The sequence below is a fragment of the Onychostoma macrolepis genome, chromosome 24 (assembly GCF_012432095.1).
Source record: "Onychostoma macrolepis isolate SWU-2019 chromosome 24, ASM1243209v1, whole genome shotgun sequence".
NCBI lineage: Eukaryota > Metazoa > Chordata > Actinopteri > Cypriniformes > Cyprinidae > Onychostoma > Onychostoma macrolepis.
This window is the reverse complement of record NC_081178.1, coordinates 15,109,170-15,128,045: the sequence shown is the minus strand read 5'-3', so window position 1 is coordinate 15,128,045 and position 18,876 is coordinate 15,109,170. Positions and strand designations below refer to the sequence as shown.

General features: G+C 35.5%; 1 protein-coding gene across 2 annotated transcripts in view; it reads left to right on the top strand.

The window, feature by feature from the left end:
- The window catches only part of dok6 (docking protein 6), a 74,473-nt gene that overhangs the window by 11,126 nt on the left and 44,471 nt on the right, over nucleotides 1-18,876 (top strand). For both annotated transcript variants that reach the window (XM_058765249.1, XM_058765250.1), the window contains exon 2: nucleotides 13,717-13,824. In XM_058765249.1, the coding sequence (XP_058621232.1) occupies nucleotides 13,717-13,824 (108 nt within the window). The remainder of the gene's footprint in view (nucleotides 1-13,716; nucleotides 13,825-18,876) is intronic.

Genomic DNA, 18,876 nt, shown 5'->3' with positions numbered 1-18,876 from the left:
AAAATTAAAAGCCTCAAGCCATCCTAGGTCTATATGACTTTCTTCTTTCAGACGAATACAGTCGTAGCTCTTCCAAGCTTTATAATGGCAGTGAATGGGGGATGAGATTTTGAAGCCCAAAAAAGTGCATCCATCCATCATAAAAAGTGGGGCTAATAAAGGCCTTATGAAGTGATGTTTGTGTAAGAAAAATATATTCGTATTTAAAACTTTATAAACAGTAATCTCTAGCTTCCGCTAACTGTTGTACGCATATTCATGAAAGAGTGGCGTTCCAGTACATTGGATGTAGGCATATCGTGAGCTCTGGTGAGAATATACTAGTCTCGTGAGAACCAAGTTTTGTTTACAGCACATGAAAACCAGTCTCCTCTTGGATTATATCGACATCCTCTGACATTTTCCTTTATAAATCCTTATTTTGTACTTCTAATTCGTGACCGGTGTTTTGTTTTGCTCTCTCCTCTGTGCTTCTGCATTTGTACTTCTACACCTTACGTCCTGTATCATCCGATGGAACGCCACTCTCGTGAACGCGCGTACGACAGCTAACGGAAGCTAGGAATTATGGTTTATAAAGTTTTAAATATGAATATTTCTCTTACACAAACACATAATTTCACTTTAGAAGGCCCCCTAGAGCTGTGTGGAGTACTGTTTATGATGGATGGATGCACTTTTTTTGGGCTTTAAAATCTCAGTTCCTGGAGGGCCGGAGCCCTGCAGAGTTTAGGTGCAACCCTAATTAAACACACCTGATCCAGCTAATCAGATCCTTCAGGCTTATTTGAAAACTACATGGTTTGTGTGTTGGAGCAGGGTTGGAACTAAACTCTACAGGGCTGCGGCCCTCCAGGAACTGGGTTTGACACCCCTGCTCCACACCCATTCACTGCCATTATAAAGATCAGATAGGGAAAGCTCTGGTTTCGTGTGGATGTATCCTAAATCGCTACATTCTATTTCTCAATGAGGGGGTAAAATTGCTGTTTTTCAAGTAACTAAACTTACAGCGTTATTGTTTGAATTAATGCAAATTTAGTTAAGTAGAAAAGTTTTTATAGACAATAGTTTTTGTATCATTTGTAGAGCTTTAATGTCTCGCAAAACATTTGCTTTCTCACAAAAAACTGCAAAAATCTTTGAGAAACTGTGTTGTCTTGCAAAACGTTTGTTTGTTTTGTGTATATTATGTATTTTTTCATACAAATGAATTGACAGCACACTGTCAACAACATACAAATTAATTTTTAGCCACATATAATATCAAAACAAAAATATATAAATGTAAGAGAACCATAATTTGACCATTGTGGTCCAACTCCAACATTAATATTTTTCTAACTAAATCTTTTCAGATGTTGCATGTGAGTCATTATTATGCATTCTGTCAAAGTTTAGACATGCTTCCATGCGTTTAATTTCTTTTGGAGAAATGGCTTCATTTGTTTCCGCCCTCCCAGTGCTATGCAGAGTGCTTGATATGGTTGACGGCTGCACCTTCACTTCCTCCTCGGCTACTGAACTCTTTAGCTCCTTCAAAGTGATTGTTGGCCTCTCTGTGGCATCTCTCACAAACCTCCTTCTGGTTCGGTTGGAGGGCTTTGACAGATGACCTTTTCTAGATGGTTTCTGGGTGGTTTGCTGTAGCTTCCACTTGATAATTGACAATTCAACCAATAGTGTTCACTGGAACTGGCGAAATCCTGTGTGTGTCCTGTCCTCTGGTTATTCGTGCATGGCATGTGCATCTCTAAAAAACTCTTGAATTGAGGTGGCATGTTTGTTTGCTTGATTATTCGCTTGTTTATATTTTATTGCGGCATAAAGATCATCCAGCTTGACAGTTCTATGCAAAACATAGTGTTTCCTGGGTTGTATTTGTCCCTAGGCAGCTTTGTGGATTGCACAGCTTTTCTACTGTATGAGAGCCCCATAATGGAAGCAGTGGATAAAAGAAAAAAATTCCATAGGCAAGCAACCGTACATGATTTAAAAAAATGAAATCCCCCATTAGAGAGATGGGATGAGAGTATGGTAGTTATCCGGCTTATAGTCTCAGACGGCACACCCACAGACTGTTCACAGAGCGTCAGATGCATCTTGCGCACAAAAATAACTAGAACTGCCTGTAGTCGGCAGTTGCAGTCTGATTGGCTGACTTCTATTCAGTTTCAGAAGCACAAAGGAAGTGAAAGCAGAGTGGTGTTCAAAGTTCCCAGATTGCTACAATGAATGCTTCTGAGAAAGAGCTAGTGACTGGAACGTTTAAGAGGTTTGTGGCATTGAATCTAACTCTGCTTGACACATTGATGAGAGTAACAGCACTGGCCATTTCATGAACAAGTCACTGAGTCAGATCTTTGATTGTTGATCACAGTTCCCAAATATGATTCTGTCTGAATGATTCTTTTACAAAATCCAGGCTGGATGAAGTGGAAGATTATCAGTGAATAATAACTTGAATTTTATGAAAATTTTATGAAGTTTGCATTGTTTTTTGAGGCTTGAAAGCTACAGTTCCCAATGTAATTGCGTGGAAAACATATGATATTCAAAATTTCTTCTTTTTGGAAGAAAGTAGCTCAAATGGCTTTTGAAAGACATTAATAACATATGTATATTTAAAGAATCATTGTGGGACTTATGCTGTTATTTACTGTTGGATATACGCTGCAATTCAAAAGTTTGGGGTCAGATTTTCTTTTTTTTTATCCACTTTTATTCAGCAAAGATGCATTAAATTGATCAAAAAATGACATTTATAATGTTACAAAAGATTTCTATTTAAAATAAATGCTGTTCTTTAGAACTTTCTATTCATCAAAAAAATTCCGAAAAATGTATCAATGATTTCCACAAAAAAATATTAAACAGCACAAGAGTTCATTTAAAATGTAATAATATTTCTCAGTATTATTTGATTAAAATAAATTCAGCCCTGGGGAGCAAGGGACTAAAAATTGTTTGCTATAATTAAACATATTAGTATTTTGTGAATAAAACCAAAAGGTCTGATACCTAATCTTGAAGAATGAGCTGAGAAACTTCTAACCTTAATATTTAATTACTGTAGATTTTAACATTTGCATATGGAGGTTTTTAGTAACCGAATAATCCCCGCTGCCACTGCTTCACTTTAAGATGAGGAAACTTGACCTACATATTGTTTCAACATTATTTTGCAGCTATTTTGGTAATGTACTAGTAGTATGTGCAGAGCTCAGGCAGGCGGTTAGATCTGCTTCAAACCTGACATTTTAACTAATGTTCTTCACGAAAGGTTAGAGTGACCTACATGCTCCATGTGGAGTTTACTCTCTTCCTTCTCTTTCTCCTTGCACCTGAATAAAACGTTGCCTTAAGTATTAGAACGCACGAAATAAGGTGTTAATTATTCAGACTTTAAATTAAGCGACTGACGTTAAAGAAGATACCTTGACGTTGATAACAACAGCGTCATTCTACAATATAATTAGCCCTATAGAGAGAATATATTAACTGTATTACCGAACTTTCTATTCCTGATACCGAACGGGGATGTGGAGGCTCTGATAACCCAAATGTTTGTGAGTCATCAGCACCTGCTGAATGTCACCTGAATTCCATTTCCTCCCGCAGCTCTCAGATCTGTTGGCTGCAGTAACAGGGGAAGCGGCATGGGTGCTCTGCTGGACCGAATTTGTGCAAGAGGAATAAGTAAATAGAGTGTTATGCTAATGCTATAAGCCAAGAATGTCTCTCTCTGCCCCTCCTGCGCTATGCTGGACACTGGTTCTTGCTGGCAGTGTTATCATCCATGCAGATCTTTGAAAGGCTAGGCTTCGGATTAGCCCTATGCTGACACAGCTTGACCTTGTTGGGTTGTGTGTATGTGCGTCTCTTTGATATGTGAAAGTGTGTGTGTGTGTGTGTGTGTGTCAGCAGTGTTTTTTCCTATAGGAGGTAGGGAAGGCAATGCTGCTCAAAAATACAATTCAGAAAAGGTAATAGAAAGTTATAATTATAATAATTAAAAACTATAATAAAAATATTTCTTTCTTTCTTTCTGAACAATATTTATGTTTTAGTAAGAAATTAAGCTGAAAAAATTGATGCAACAAAAAACTTTTGACTAAAAACGTGGCTGGTTAATTTGGACTTTTAGTAGATTACATTTGCTTGTCTTTAACTTGGAATTTAACTTGGAAAATACTTGGACATTGGACTAAAAATACTCAATATACACCACTAACTGAAATAAAATAAGTTTAAGTCAAGGTACTAAAATTTCTAAAGCTGAAACGGAAATAAAAAAATGAATAATTAAAGATGAATTTAAATATTAAATTTTTTTTAAATAAATAAAAAAACAATAAAAATGACAAAAGCACACAACAAAATTACTAAACCTAAAATATTTTTGCTGTTTTAGTAGTTTTTGTCCTTGCAATAAAATAATAATAGCCAAACAACAGTTATGTTGAGAAAAAAAAAAAAAAACTACAACCAAAACCTTTTCTTTAAAAACTTTGGTTGGACTTTTAGTATATTATATTTGCTTGTTAATAGTGTAAGGTGAATGGTTTTCCATTTTCCAAGTCTTTAACCTGGAATTTACATTGGACTAAAAAGGCCCATAGAGGGGACTTTGCCTCCTCATTTCACAAGTCGATCGCACACCAGTGGTGTGTGTCACTTTGGCGTATGTCATTAACTCCATATTACATTTCTGGACTTGGGTGGGAGCCCATGGATATTTTATTAAAGAGCGTCCGTGCATGGGAAATGAGCCGGCGCTACACTGTGATTACTTGCTACTGGGGCAACGGTGTGTTTCACTTTCAGAATGCCCCAGATAGTGTAATCTATGATTAACTGGGTAGAAGTTTCACTTTCCTTGGAGCAGTTGTTGTCTCAAAGCAAATTAATAAATTAAATGATGCCTACACCTGAGACACATCAGCCTGCAGTGGGAGTGGAATCTAAACCAGGGCCTGACATCAAACTTTTCCACATACTTGTCTTACAGGCAAAGTAAAACTGATGGTTTACCAGATTTAATGGGATAGTTCACCCAAAAGTCTAAATTCTGTCATCATTTACTAAAAATTGTACATCATTTACAAAAAAATTTATTTGCACTAAATACAACTATAAAAAACAAAAAAAGCAAAAAATTACTAAACCTCAAATTAAATGAATAAATATAAAAGTATATTAACAATTCTAAAATCACACTGGAACATAAAACATTTTGAAAGATGTAAAGTGAAGTGAACCGCAAACTCATATCGAATGGGATCAGATCCGCATACAGTATATCTCACGTCATGACACACTGGAAACATTTGGCCTTATTATGACAATATATATACAGTATATTGTCATAATAAGGCTTGTCCCAGAAAAGCGTTAATGTAAAGCCCTGATATCTCATATGTTGTAAAACTCAGACAAAAGCTTTATCAGAATGCAAACAGAAGTTTGGATGTGATTGCAGTAATGATGGCCTTAGCAACCGCCCGTCCAGATAATAAATCAAATCATAGCATCCTCTACGGCTCTGTCCCAAAACAGCTTGGCAATCATGTTGAGAGGAGCCCATTTTCTTGTTTGGAAACTGGTACTCACAGTGTCAGGATATTCCCAAACAACATCACTGCTCATCAGTCTTGCAGCTTCATTCTTCATGGTTTCTCAAAATCAGCAGAAATTGCTTTGTGTGTGTGTGTTTAGTGATTTTCTTATAGCTTTAATGTGTGTTTCTGATTCCTGTGCCTTTGCAGATGACCTATATTTTAGGTGACTGTATTTGCACCAAATTAATTTTCTATACGATGTTTGAGTTACAATTCTTAGCGTATTAGCCTAACATATGTTGTTTATGCAGATCGGTTTGTGAGCTTTGTAGTTATTAATAAAGTGACAGTGTTTATTGTCTGTATGTGGGTGTTACAGAAGGTCATTTATGCATCATGAAACTCATTAAAATGAATAAAATAGTATATACAATATACACTGCTGGTAAAATTTGGGGTCAGTTTTTTGTTTTAAAGAAAGAAATACTTTTATTCGGCAAGGACAATAAATTGATCAACAGTGAGAGCAAAGACATTCATAATTTTACAAAAGATTTCTATTCCAAATAAATGGAATAAACTTGAATTTTCTTTTTGAACAAAGGATCCTGAAAAAAAAAAAAAAACCTTTCCATAAAAATAAAAAGCAGCACAATTACAATTACTAATTAATAATTAGAAATGTTTCTTGAGGAGCAAATCAGCATATTAGAATGACTCTGAGGACTGGAGTAAAGGCTGCTGAAAATTCAGCTTTTAATTACACAAATAAATTACATTTTAAAATGTATTCAAATAGAAAATGGTCATTTTAAATCGTAATACAAATTTAAAAAAAAAAAAAAATTGTGTTTTTAATCAAATAAATTCAGACTAGTTGAGCATATAAGACATGAACAATAGTGTGGAATAATCAAAAAGCCCTCCAAAAATATTGCATTCAATTAGATGTACTACAAATAAATTATCTTAGGGCCCCATTTCACTTTTTGTAGACTTACTGTCACTTAATATTGTTTTTCTTCATCTAGACTTCTCTGAAAGGAATTTTCTACAAATATTTGCATTGGAAACTGATTATTATAATTAGTTTTCAAGTGATGCAGTAATGTTCTGTGTATTTAGTGTTCAGATCTGTTTGAGCTTACAGTTCAGAACCATCTATGATATAAAAAAGCAAGTTACGGTAGTGTTGATTCTCTCTGTTTCTGCCCTCCCTCGGTGTAGAGTGAGTATGATTGCAGTGACTTATAAGTAATCAGATAACCTTCTCCGCTAGCAGCTGGTGGTTTGTGGATCACAGCAGACACAGATTTTATTAGAGAGGTGAAACATCAGACAGAGGAGCCTCCAAGGTGGCTCACATCATCTTACTGGCACATGAAAAGGTCAGCCATCCCTCTGACTGAGCTGCATTGTCTTTTGATAAGCCAATATCATAAACGCAGACATTCCTGCATGCTTCATGGTAACATTCAGTTGTTTCAGGCCAAATATTTGAATTCCCTTTTTTATATTTTGATGGTTACATTTGCACTTGACATATGTGCATAACAGGTGTGATTCTTAAACCCTTTTGTGCACAGAACAGCTACACTTTAAAAAAGTTGCATTCAAAACCAATTTTTTTCAGTTGCAATTAAACAAAAATTAAGTTTTATAAGAAATTCTCAGTGTACATGAGCAAATAGGGCTCTATTTGGGCTTTATGAATTTTTATACGTTACTGTTAACCTTTGGTTATGAAATGCAGTTGTCACTCTTTTTTATAATCAATCTGTGTGTAAACGTAATAGTGCTGGTATTTCATTCCTGAATAAAAAAAGTGTTTTCAACAAATCGGTTGAGTAAATGATTCAATGACTCACTCAAAACTTGTTTTGTGTCTGAATGAACTGGTGGCTTTGAACAAATTTGTTGAATGAATGATTCAATGCCTTGCTCATTAAGACAGTCACTTGTTTAGTTTCTGAATGAATCTGTGTATTTGAATGACTCGGTTGAATGAATGACTAGAAAGACAATCCCTTGTTGAATGAATGAATGATTCAATTATTCACTCAGTAAAGGCTTAGTTCACCAAAAATGAAATATACGCCACGATTTACTCACCCTCAAGCCATCGTAGGTGTATATGACTTTCTTCTTTCAATACAATCAGAGTTATATTAAAAGATGTCCTGACTCTTCCAAGCTTTTTAATGGCAGTGAATGGGTGTCGAGGTTAGGGATGCACGATATTAGATTTTTGCCGATGTGCCAGAAATTTAAAAATGATTTGTTTTCAAGTTATTCGTCTTTTCGTCAAGGCATATCAGCATAATTTTTTCATACCTGCCGATGTTTAGATTTTAAGCCTTTATCAGCCGATTCCGATAATGTTTCGATAAGATCATGCATCCTTGCTTGAGATTTTAAAGTTCTATAAAGTGCATCCATCCATCATAAAAAGTTCTCCATGTAGCTCCTGGAGGTTAATAAAGGCCTTCTGAAGTAAATCGATGTGTTTGTGTAAGAATAATATCCATATTTAAAACTTTATAAACCATAATCTCTAGCTTCCGCTAACTTTCGTATGCATGTACATGAGAGAGTTGTGTTCCAGCGGATGACTTGGGACGTAGGCAATTCAGTCATAACAACGCTTTTGGCTTGTTTCAGCCTGCTAGCAATTTTAGGAGTGTTTTTCCTCTGAGAATCCTCTAAAATTTCTACTGGGATTAAAGTGCTCTATTAGACGTTATATATGGCATGAATCAATCCTTATCAAACTCTGCAGAATTTTTGTAAACACTATTTACGGCTGGTTCTTAATGAAGTGGCTAAATTTACCTGGCTTTGTTTCCACTGAAGAGTCCTTGTGTGTGTGTATGTATAATTTTGACGGTTTGGAGAGTACATTGTGTCCTGATTCATAATTAAACAATCCACTCCAGAGACGGAAGGTTTGTTCATTAATCAGCCTTTTAAATTTCAGTATGCAATCAGAGAGCTCGCAGAGATACTGTCCGCCCGTAACTCCTGCCATCGATTGAGCTGCACTAAGTGATGGAGAAAGAGGGAGGCTGATTGCAAATTCATTTATGTCAGTCATAGTTAGGCTTGATGACTTTGGCCATGGTTGCGTAAAGTGAAAATTGAGTAAGAGTAGTGTGTTTATTTGGGGATAATACCATGAAAAGAACTAAATGCCATGGTCAGAATTAGCATTTATATAAAGCTATTACACACTCAAGTTGCATTTACTTACCCGTGTCAAAAAATCAGTGGGTGCCTATTTAGATTGTAGCTGAAAATCAGCAGCTAGTTAATTCTACCAAATGGTGTTCGGATGAACTTAAAGAAAAATTTGCACCAGCTTCACTGCCATGATTTCAGAAATACTTGCAATGTGACAAAATAAACTAACTACATCTGATTTTTGTATCTAAAATGCCTTTGAGAATGAGAGAATGAGATCTAGAACTAGTTTAATTTGCAAACACTCTGGCTGTGTTCAGGCTTTGTGAGCCAAGCGTGGGAAATCTTCTATTCATTGCCTTAGAAGTTCCTGTTCTGAATAGTTTGTTTGACTTTTCATATTGTTGTGAAACCGAAAGATAGGGAAGTACACAATAAAATATATTGTAGCATTGGCTACATGGTCAAACCCTTGATACAGATCAACCCAGAGGAAAGTTTTATTACTCAGGAGACATAATAAAGTTCATAAATAAGTTTCAAGTAAAATAATTATGACCTCGGTCTGAGAGGTTTTCCTAAAATTCCATATAAATAGAAATAGAAACAAAAAAGCTATAAAACAGAAATGAAATTGTAAATAAAATTAAAGATTTTTACAAGAAAATATTATATAAGTCTTTCTGCTTATGTTTAATTCATTGATACTTGTCATTTCTTTTTATTATTTATTTATTAAATTTAGCAATTTCTGAGTAAAAGAATTAAGTAAATCCTACACCATTTTTTTTTTTTCAGCGTACAAAAAAACTTTTTTTTACCAACTATTTACCAACCTAATACACTTTTAATATATCAAGCAATCTGTTCAAGTGAAATGGTTAGGGTAGTTAACCTTACAGCAGTGCATTTACACTGAAAGAAGGGTAAGATTTAGTTTGACACAATTTTCACTTAGAATTAGCTAGTCAGTTTCACAAATAATTATGAATGAATGGCAAGTAACACTCTGAATTTGAAGTAGAAAGACTCATATATATATATATATATATACCTTTTACCTACAAATATGAATTGCATGTTAGACCTTTTTACCTAAAATTATCATGCAACTTTTATTTAATTTTATTTACTTGTTTGTTTGTCCATTTACGTATGTATATATTCATTTACTTTTCATTTATAGTTACTTTTTTTTTAACTTCAATAAGTCCATTTGGCCCAGAAATTCAGTTTGAAGGGCCTTGTCTCTTGTTCTTGGCTGCTTTCTAGGGTTCAGCTAAAAGTCTTCCATAAAAGCCAAGTGTTAGTGTGAGAAAGTTTGCTTCTTTAGTAGAAGGTCAAGAGGCAGCTGTATGTCATACTGTCGAAACGATTTATTTGAAATGGTTTCTTCTTGCCGGCTCTGCTTGACCTAAATAAAATTGAATTCCTCGACCAAAATCAATAAAAAGATGAGATTATAGATAGCTTACGCTGTAGCAAAACATAAATAAAAATGAAAAGTATTGAATTGCCTTATCCATGTCAGAGGCCGCATGTTTGAATAAGCAGCCTTGTCTATCACAACATTCTGGCATCCCAAAAGTCCATGCAGCAAAGGCTTGCAAATCTCAAATCATCTCCGTAACCACATTTGATAACAGACGGCATGTGTGCAGTGTTTCATTGTTTCTGATTTCCCCATTTGCAACAATGTGGATGAAATGGAGCTATTTTGCGTGTAACCTTTTGGCTCGACACACATAGCAGGTATCAGGAGCACCAGGCGTGCGTACAGGAATTCACCCAGATCAATTATGTTGAGTGCCAAATTAAGCATTGTTCTTTTTCCATGCACTACATCAGTGGAGTAAACAAATTAATCTTGCCCATGGATATGAATCCCGACAGGAATACTCATACATCAACAAATGAGCACTGGCTGCTTGCAGCAGGAGGATCCCTTCTATAAATTAATCCTCCTAACCTTAAAAGCATGCTGGGTCATATGTTTTTAAGTGTGATTGGGTGGCATTTCGCTCCTCGGCCCGACACAGAATGTAGGTGCGCAGAATTTCTTTTTGAAAACCAGACTCAAGGTACCATTAAAGTTCTATATTAAGATAATAAATGGTGGCACTGATCCAGGTGGACTCTTAAGCCTCGGTAAATATCCATCGTAAAATGTTCAGCTACATTAGAAGAGTCGTCTTCCATTCTGTAACGCATGATGTTTTATTATGCAAATCAATCAGAGATATTAAACAGATGTGGATGATCCCGCTGAGAAAAGGCCATTCAAACCTCATTTGTTAATTATGGAACTGCTGGGTTATTGATTGGGTAAAGCTATGATTTTCCCCATGCCATTTGGGGAGAGAACTGTGTCTGTTTTTGGGTAGTGTGAGATAATAAACAAGTGTCAGGGGAAATGGATTGAAATAAGTGTGTGTGTGTGTGTGTGTGTTTGTGGATTTATTTATTTTTTAATAGAGATTGTGCACATTCTCTCCTTCTCTCTCTTTTCCGTTGACCTTGAAAGGCTGTCAGGGGAATGAGTGTTTAATCTGTGAAAGTCTCAGACGTGGCTGGGAGGAATGTTTCTGACAGAATTTTGGGCCTTTATTTCTTTAAATAGTACGCAGGGGGCAAACTCAGACAAATGGACATTGAAATGAGAGTGGCACTGAGATTTAAAGGTTCTTTCATGCGTTTCATGGCTCAATGGTACATTGTGTTACATAAGAAAGTATAGGCAAAGTGTTTTATTGTCTAAAAATCCTTTTTATGGAAATGTTTTCAATATTGCATGCAAGCTGGTAGATGTTGTCAATTGATGCCTGGTATTATTTTTGTGGAATTTGTCTTCATTTTCTTTATTTTAAAGTTAATTTTTACTTTCTTTATGTATCTATATACATTATGTATTTAATTTAAGATTTATGAATATACATTACATTATATAAAGATTTAAAAAAAAAAAAAAAAATCCAGCTTCTCTCCAAATATAGATTGTCATTAATTGCAATTTAATTTTATTATTTACAGTGCCTTGCGAAAGTATTCATACCCCTTAATTTTTTTCATGTTTTGTTGCTGCCTCATGTTAAACTGCTTTAAATTACTTTTTTCTCAGTCTACACTCCATACACCGTAATTGTAAAGCAAAAAACTGTTTTTTTAGCATCTTTGCAAATTTATTAAAAATAAAAAACTAAAATGATTCCATTGCATAAGTATTCATACCCTTATCTGGGACAGTTGAAATTTAGCTCAGGAGCATTCATATTGCTTGTAGATGTTACTACACTTCAAGTGACGTTAACCTGTGGCAAATTCAATTGAATGGGTATGATTTGGAAAGGCACACACATCTTAATAAAAGGTCTAACAGCTGATAATGCATATCAGAGCAAAAACCAAGCCCTGAAGTCCAAAGAACTGCCTGTAGAGCTCAGAAACAGGTTTGCGTCAAGCCACACATCTGTGAAAGAGTTCAGAAAAAAATTCTGCTTCATTGAAGGTTCACAGAATAATGTAGTCTCTGTTACCCTTAATGGAAGAAGTTTGAAACAACCAGGACTCTTCCTAGAGCTGGACTCCTGGCCAAACTGAGCAACTGATGGAGAAGGGCTTTGGTTAGAGTGGTGACCAAGAACCTGATGGTCACTCTAGTTGAGCTCCATGATCATATATGCAGATGGGAGAAACCTACAGAAGGACAAACATCACTGCAACACTCCACCAATCTGGAGGATATGGTGGTGTGGCCAAACTCCATCCTCTTCTCAGTTAAGACGCATGAAAACACACTAGGGATTTACAAAAAAGCACCTAAAGGACCCTCAGACTCTGAGAAACAATATTCTCTGGTCTGATGAACCTTAATACCAAGCTCATCACCTGCAGAGTACCATCCCAAAAGTAAAGTGTGCTGGTAGCAGCCTCATGCTGTGGGGCTGTTTTTCAGCAGCAGAGACTGAGGGACCCATCAGAGTAGAAGAAAAGCTTAATGCACCAAACTATTGAGATAGCTTTAATGAAAACCCAGTCCAGAGCATTCAGAACCTCATACTGGGCAGAAGGTTCACCTTCCAACAGGACAATGACCCTAAACACACAGCAAGATTGACATTTACATTTTACATTTTACATTTAATCATTTAGCAGACGCTTTTATCCAAAGCGACGTACAAATGAGAACAATAGAAGCAATCAGACCATCGAGAGTGCAGCAGTATACAAGTGCCATGACAAGTCTCAGTTAGTCCAGCACAGTAGACGTAGCTATTTTTTTTTTTTTTTTAAGACAGACAGACATAATAGGTTAGTGTTAGTGTTAGTATTAGTTGGTCAGGTGCTGGCGAAAAAGATGTGTCTTTAGATGATTTTTGAAAATGGCTAAAGACTCAGCTTTACGAATTGAGATCGGGAGGTCATTGACTTCTAGACAACTCTGTGAATGTCCTTGAGTGACCCAGACACAGCCTGGGATTAAACCCAGTCAAATATTTCTGGAGAAACCTGAAAATGTGCATCTGCCCCCATCCAATCTGACAGAGCTTAAGAGGTGAACAGAAGAGGAGAAGAATGGCAGATAATTGCCAAATGCAAAGCTTGTCGCATCAAACAAAAAAGACTTGAGACTGTAAAGGTGCTTCAGCTTAATATTTAGTTCAGGGTATGAATACTTATGCAATGTACTTATTTCAGTTTTTTATTTGTAATAAATTTACGAAGTTGTGAAAATTCAGTTTTTGCTTTGTCAGTATGGTGTATGTGAAAAAAAATTAAGGGGTGTGAATACTTTCGCAATAAAATATTATTATATTAAATCCTTTTTTCCAAATGTAGATTGTGATTATTTTCAAATTAATAATTTAAAAAAAAATTATTAAATCTGATTTTTTTTTTTTTGTATTACTTTATGATGATTATTTTGTGTCCAAAATGTTAAACATTTCAGTAATAAGTATGTTTCTTTCTGTAACAGATCTTCAGAAGATGCTGGCTTGTATTCAAGAAGGCATCCAGTAAAGGACCACGGCGATTAGAGAAATATCCAGATGAAAAAGCTGCTTACTTCAGAAGCTTTCACAAGGTAATTGAGATTTCCATGCTTCATTTAAAATTTTTCCATGTTTTATTAAATTTATCCTGATTAATAACTTCATTTTGATCATGCTTACAAATCAGTAAAATTAAGAGGCACATAGGGTCCATTCTGTTTAACATGCATCCTCGGTTCATTCCAGGCTCAAGGATAGCTCTATTCATTACCTGTGTAATTTATTTGCACAGTGCCCCTCATGAGAAGATCCTCTGACAGTGAGAGCTCTGGCTCAAGGGTTCATGCCGTGAAAGAAACTCGGAGTCTAATTATTTAGTTAGCAGGGGTCGTAGGTGTTCTGGAGCGAGCACTGTGTGATACTTTTGGAGCTGACAGTAGCTCAGGTTAAAGGTGTAAACGTGAGCACGTCTGTTTATTTGTGTTGTGGCAGATGCTAATATGATGTGCTCTCTGTGGATTGTTGGTCAGAGGCTTGTATCTGACATTGGCATCGCTCCAATGACTTTGAAAGTCATTGCGATAAAGGATTTGATCAGATGGTCTTATCAGCATAGAGTACCTCTACCTCACCCGTGCTGAAATTGCTTGCAGGGGTTTGGGATTTCCCCAGGTGGTTGACACATGGAGTACAAAAATTATAGATTTATTATAGATTGATTTAAGAAATAAATTATAGATTAAAAAAACTGTAGTGTACTTTTTAAGAAAAAAAGCTGAATTTTCAGCAGCCATTACTCCAGTCTTCAGTTTTAGATGATTTTCCTTCAGAAAACATTGTAATATGATGATTTAATGCTTATATTTTTGTGGAAATCATAATACATTAATATCAGAAATTTTTGCATAAAAATTTCAAAGGAATTTTTCTTTTGATCATTTTAATGCATCCTTCAAGTAGTATTTCATTCCCTTAAAAAGTCTTAGTGTTTTAACAATATGAATATATATATATATATATATATAATATACACACGCACGCACACACACACGCATACTCTGTGTGTGTGTGTGTATGTATGTATGTATATGTATATATAGTAGCTGTGCGATATGGCTGTGATTCAGCCGTAGGTAATCACAGCGTGCTGATATGCAGCCATATCGCATGGCTATGAGTGTGATATTGCGTTTATACAACAGTTTGATAGCACAAGTGTGTAAATAAAAATGAGAAAAACGGAGGGCCTTTAAAAACCCTTTCTTCCGCCACGGATACAAATCTCTGTTTGACAGTTCAACAGCTGAGCCCAAGCCTCTGTTACCAATTCGAAAACGTCACTTTAGAACTGGTAACAAAGGAATGTTGAGTCGCTTCATTAAAAGCTTATTGTATTATGTAAAGTAGAGTATTATGAGACAGATCGCCTGAGTGAGTCTATTACCTGCATCTGATACCAGCATTCATTCTTCAGGTCGATCTTATATCCATAATCACAAAATCAGTTTGAATGTCCACTAATGAAAGCAATATCTTTGTTTTTGTCCTTTTAACACGCAAGGGGATTGCCCATTACAGCGCTAGTCAATGCATTTATCAGTTGCATCCCTATGGTTGCATCGTGTAAGGCTGTATAAAGTAATAATAATGTCCGTGTTTCAGTCCCTTTCAATATAAAAGTCCTTGCGACTCACTCATAAAGACGGTCTTAATAATGTAACTTTCTCTGAAGATAAAATTAGAACCACTAACGAACCCTTTCTCAATATCAAATACAGCATATTAGTTATATTAAATATTTTTTATTGAACAATAATATATAAAATAACAACAATAGCCATTATCAAAGTATAATAAGTTTGTACAATAGGAAATAAACACAAGCAAACAATGCAGTCAAATGTAGAAAACCAGCACTCTTGTTAGTACAGGATTTAATTACATAAAAATAAAAATATATTAAACTGAACTTTGCCCTAAAGCCAAATCGATTTGCTCTGGAACAAGTAATAGATTAATAAGACCAAATATTGCCCATTTAATATTACCAAAATTAATTATATCTTGTGTAACACCATCTGCATAAGAGCCAACAGAAAATTCCCAAAGGACTGGCTGAGATGAAGCTGTTCTCGGCAGGTACATGAGCGCTGAATGGTCGCTGTTGGCCTGGAGCTCACACCTCTGAAAATGTCGAAACAAATTGTCAAATAGGCACTATCTTTATATATAAATCACACATTTGAGGTCTAAACAACATTCAAAAACTTGGCTAGTGCCAAAAAGTGAAAAATCTCGATAAATATACACAGAATTACAATATGTGTTCATGCAAACATAATCTGTTATGTCTTAAGTGAATGTTCGGGGAACTGTTGGGGGAAAACATTGGATGTGTAACATTATATCAGATCCATGCGTTACAGTAATATATAGGCCGTCTTTCTCATTAATGTCAATCAAATAATAAAGTAAAATAGGGAATCACTCGCTGTTCTTGATTGAACTGCTTTTGTAGTTTTAATAATCAATTTATTTGTAATGAACACACTAAAGGGATTTTTATATTTGTTTTTTCTTACTTTGAATGCTGTTGTTTAGATGTAAAATGGAAAAGGTTATGCATTATTTGTTTCTTTTTTATATTTGATCTACTGCTTTTTTGCATTAGATCTTATTTATAATAACAAAGATAAAATAAAAAATAGCTATATTGTGATTTATTAATATATTAATTATTATTAAGAAAAGAACTGGAGGAAAAGATGCAACGTTGCTAGGCGATTTTGCTTTGGAACCTTCAGAAAACTTTAAATCCGTTTTTCTCTAAATTTACTATGCTGACTCTATCGACTTCAAACTAGGGATGCACCGATAACATTTTTTCCAGTACTCGCCCGATACTGATACTTTTATTTTTGGTACTTGTCGGTACCGAGTACCGATACCAATATTTTCATTGCATTTGTACAATGACCGAGTATCGGTACTTGCTCTGCTATAGCAGCAGTGTAGCAGATCTATTCAGCCAAGACCAAACACATTAACATTGCCATGTACATTACCATGCCAAACCCTCCAAGAGTTATATATTGAAAGGAAAACAGGATAGGAAATGATGTGACGTGCCAAGTATGGTGACCCATACCCATCCAAGTGCACTCACACGGCAGTAAGTAGATATTGCAATATCAGAATTAGGCTTATAGCATCTAATGCTGAATTAAAATCCATTAAAGGGCATTTTGCAATTGCTTCAGGTTTCCGACCAGGAACCAGACCCTCTTTCATTGTGAATAATTTCAGGCATTACTTCCCTTTCCTGTCCTTAAGCCCTTTGAAAATATTCCAATTAGGGCTCATTATCAGGGCGATGGCTGATGATCTTACGCGCTGAACATGCAGAACATTCTAGAATAATGAGCACAGATGCGGCTGTAGATTAGGGCCGTGACACCGTGGTTTGATGTCGCTGCATTGTGGGAACGTGCCTTTATCAGCTCTAACAAGCCTTCTAATAAGATTACTCATTAGACATGAGGAGATGAGTGAATGTGGTACAAAGCAACAGCCTGGCTTATCAGTATGTGTGATGAAGATGTTGTAACAGGCAGACTGTATTACACAGATTCTGGTGGAGGTGCAACTGTCTGTGTGCTCTGATGTCTCTGCACTAGTTTGGATTTTTTTGCTTATGAAGTTTTGATTTTTAGTTGCAATGAGCAGGCTGATTTTCACATTATACATGAGCTTGATGTATACTTTACATAGTTGAAGTCCCAACTCATTCATATTTGATGTTCATATTCCAATATGAATTCAAGTAGAATTGTTAACATTCACCATCTAATACTATTTTGATAGCATATGTGCTCAGTGTGATAAGTTTATCATGCAAGTAATGTAATTCTTATTTTTTTAATCAACTGACGGGTATTTTATTTAATACAGTATTATTAGATCAGTCTGACCTTAGCATTAAACTGGAAGCTTTTTTAGCAGCTATTATTTTTTTTTATATTAAACATTTTAATAGCATGAAAACGCATAAGACAGTGACTATGTACCATGTAGGCCTGCTTGTCTTATTCCTTAAGATTTATTATAAATCTTATAAAAATTTTAAAAATAAACAAAAATGAGCTTTTTTTCAAAGTAGTTTATAGTTATACTTTTATTTGCAGCCAACATAATCTTCAGTTTTTTAATTATTTGTGATCAAGCATTACTGTCTGACAGCCACTGTCAAATAACAAAGAGAATAAATAAATCAAATGCAAACTGATATGATTTAAAACAATATTCTGTTTGTTAAAATGGATATTATGAATATCTGCAGCTAGTGCACAGCATTTGTAGACAAAACAGTTTTTAACAAAAAGTAGTGTTTAGGTGTGCAATTCATCTTCGATTTAAAGTTCAATATCAATAAGAAATCATGAGAACTTTTGGATTTGGGTCAGCTTAATAGCATCACTTTACTTAACAATGTTATTTTAGTATTATTTACTATTACAGTATTTATTAATATTGTGAACAGTTTTTTAATACCCTGCACAAAAAATTAAAGGAACACTTTGAAAACACATCAGATCTCAATGATCAATCTATACTGATATGGATGGGTAATGTGTTAGGAACGAAAGGATGCCACATCGTTTGATAGAAATGAAAATTATCAAACTTCAGAGGGCTGAATTCAAAGACACCCTGGAAATCAAAGTGAAAAAATGATGCAGAAGGCCAGTCCATTTACCTGAAATTTCATTGCAACAACTTAAAATGGTACTCAGTAGTTTGTATGGCCCCCACATGCTTGTATGCATGCCTGACAGCGTCGGGGCATGCTTCTAAAGAGACAATGGATGGTGTCCTGGGGTATTTCCTCCCAGATCTGGACCAGGGCATCACTGAGCTCCTGGACAGTCTGAGGTGCAACCTGGCGGTGTCGGATAAACCGAAACATAATTTCCCAGAGGTGTTCTATTGGATTTAGGTCAGGTGAACGTGGGGGCCATTCAATGGTATCAGTTCCTTCATCCTCCAGGAACTGCCTGCATACTCTCACCACATGAGGCCAGGCATTGTCGTGCACCAGGAGGAACCCAGTAGCCACTGCACGAGTGTAGGGTCTGACAATGGGT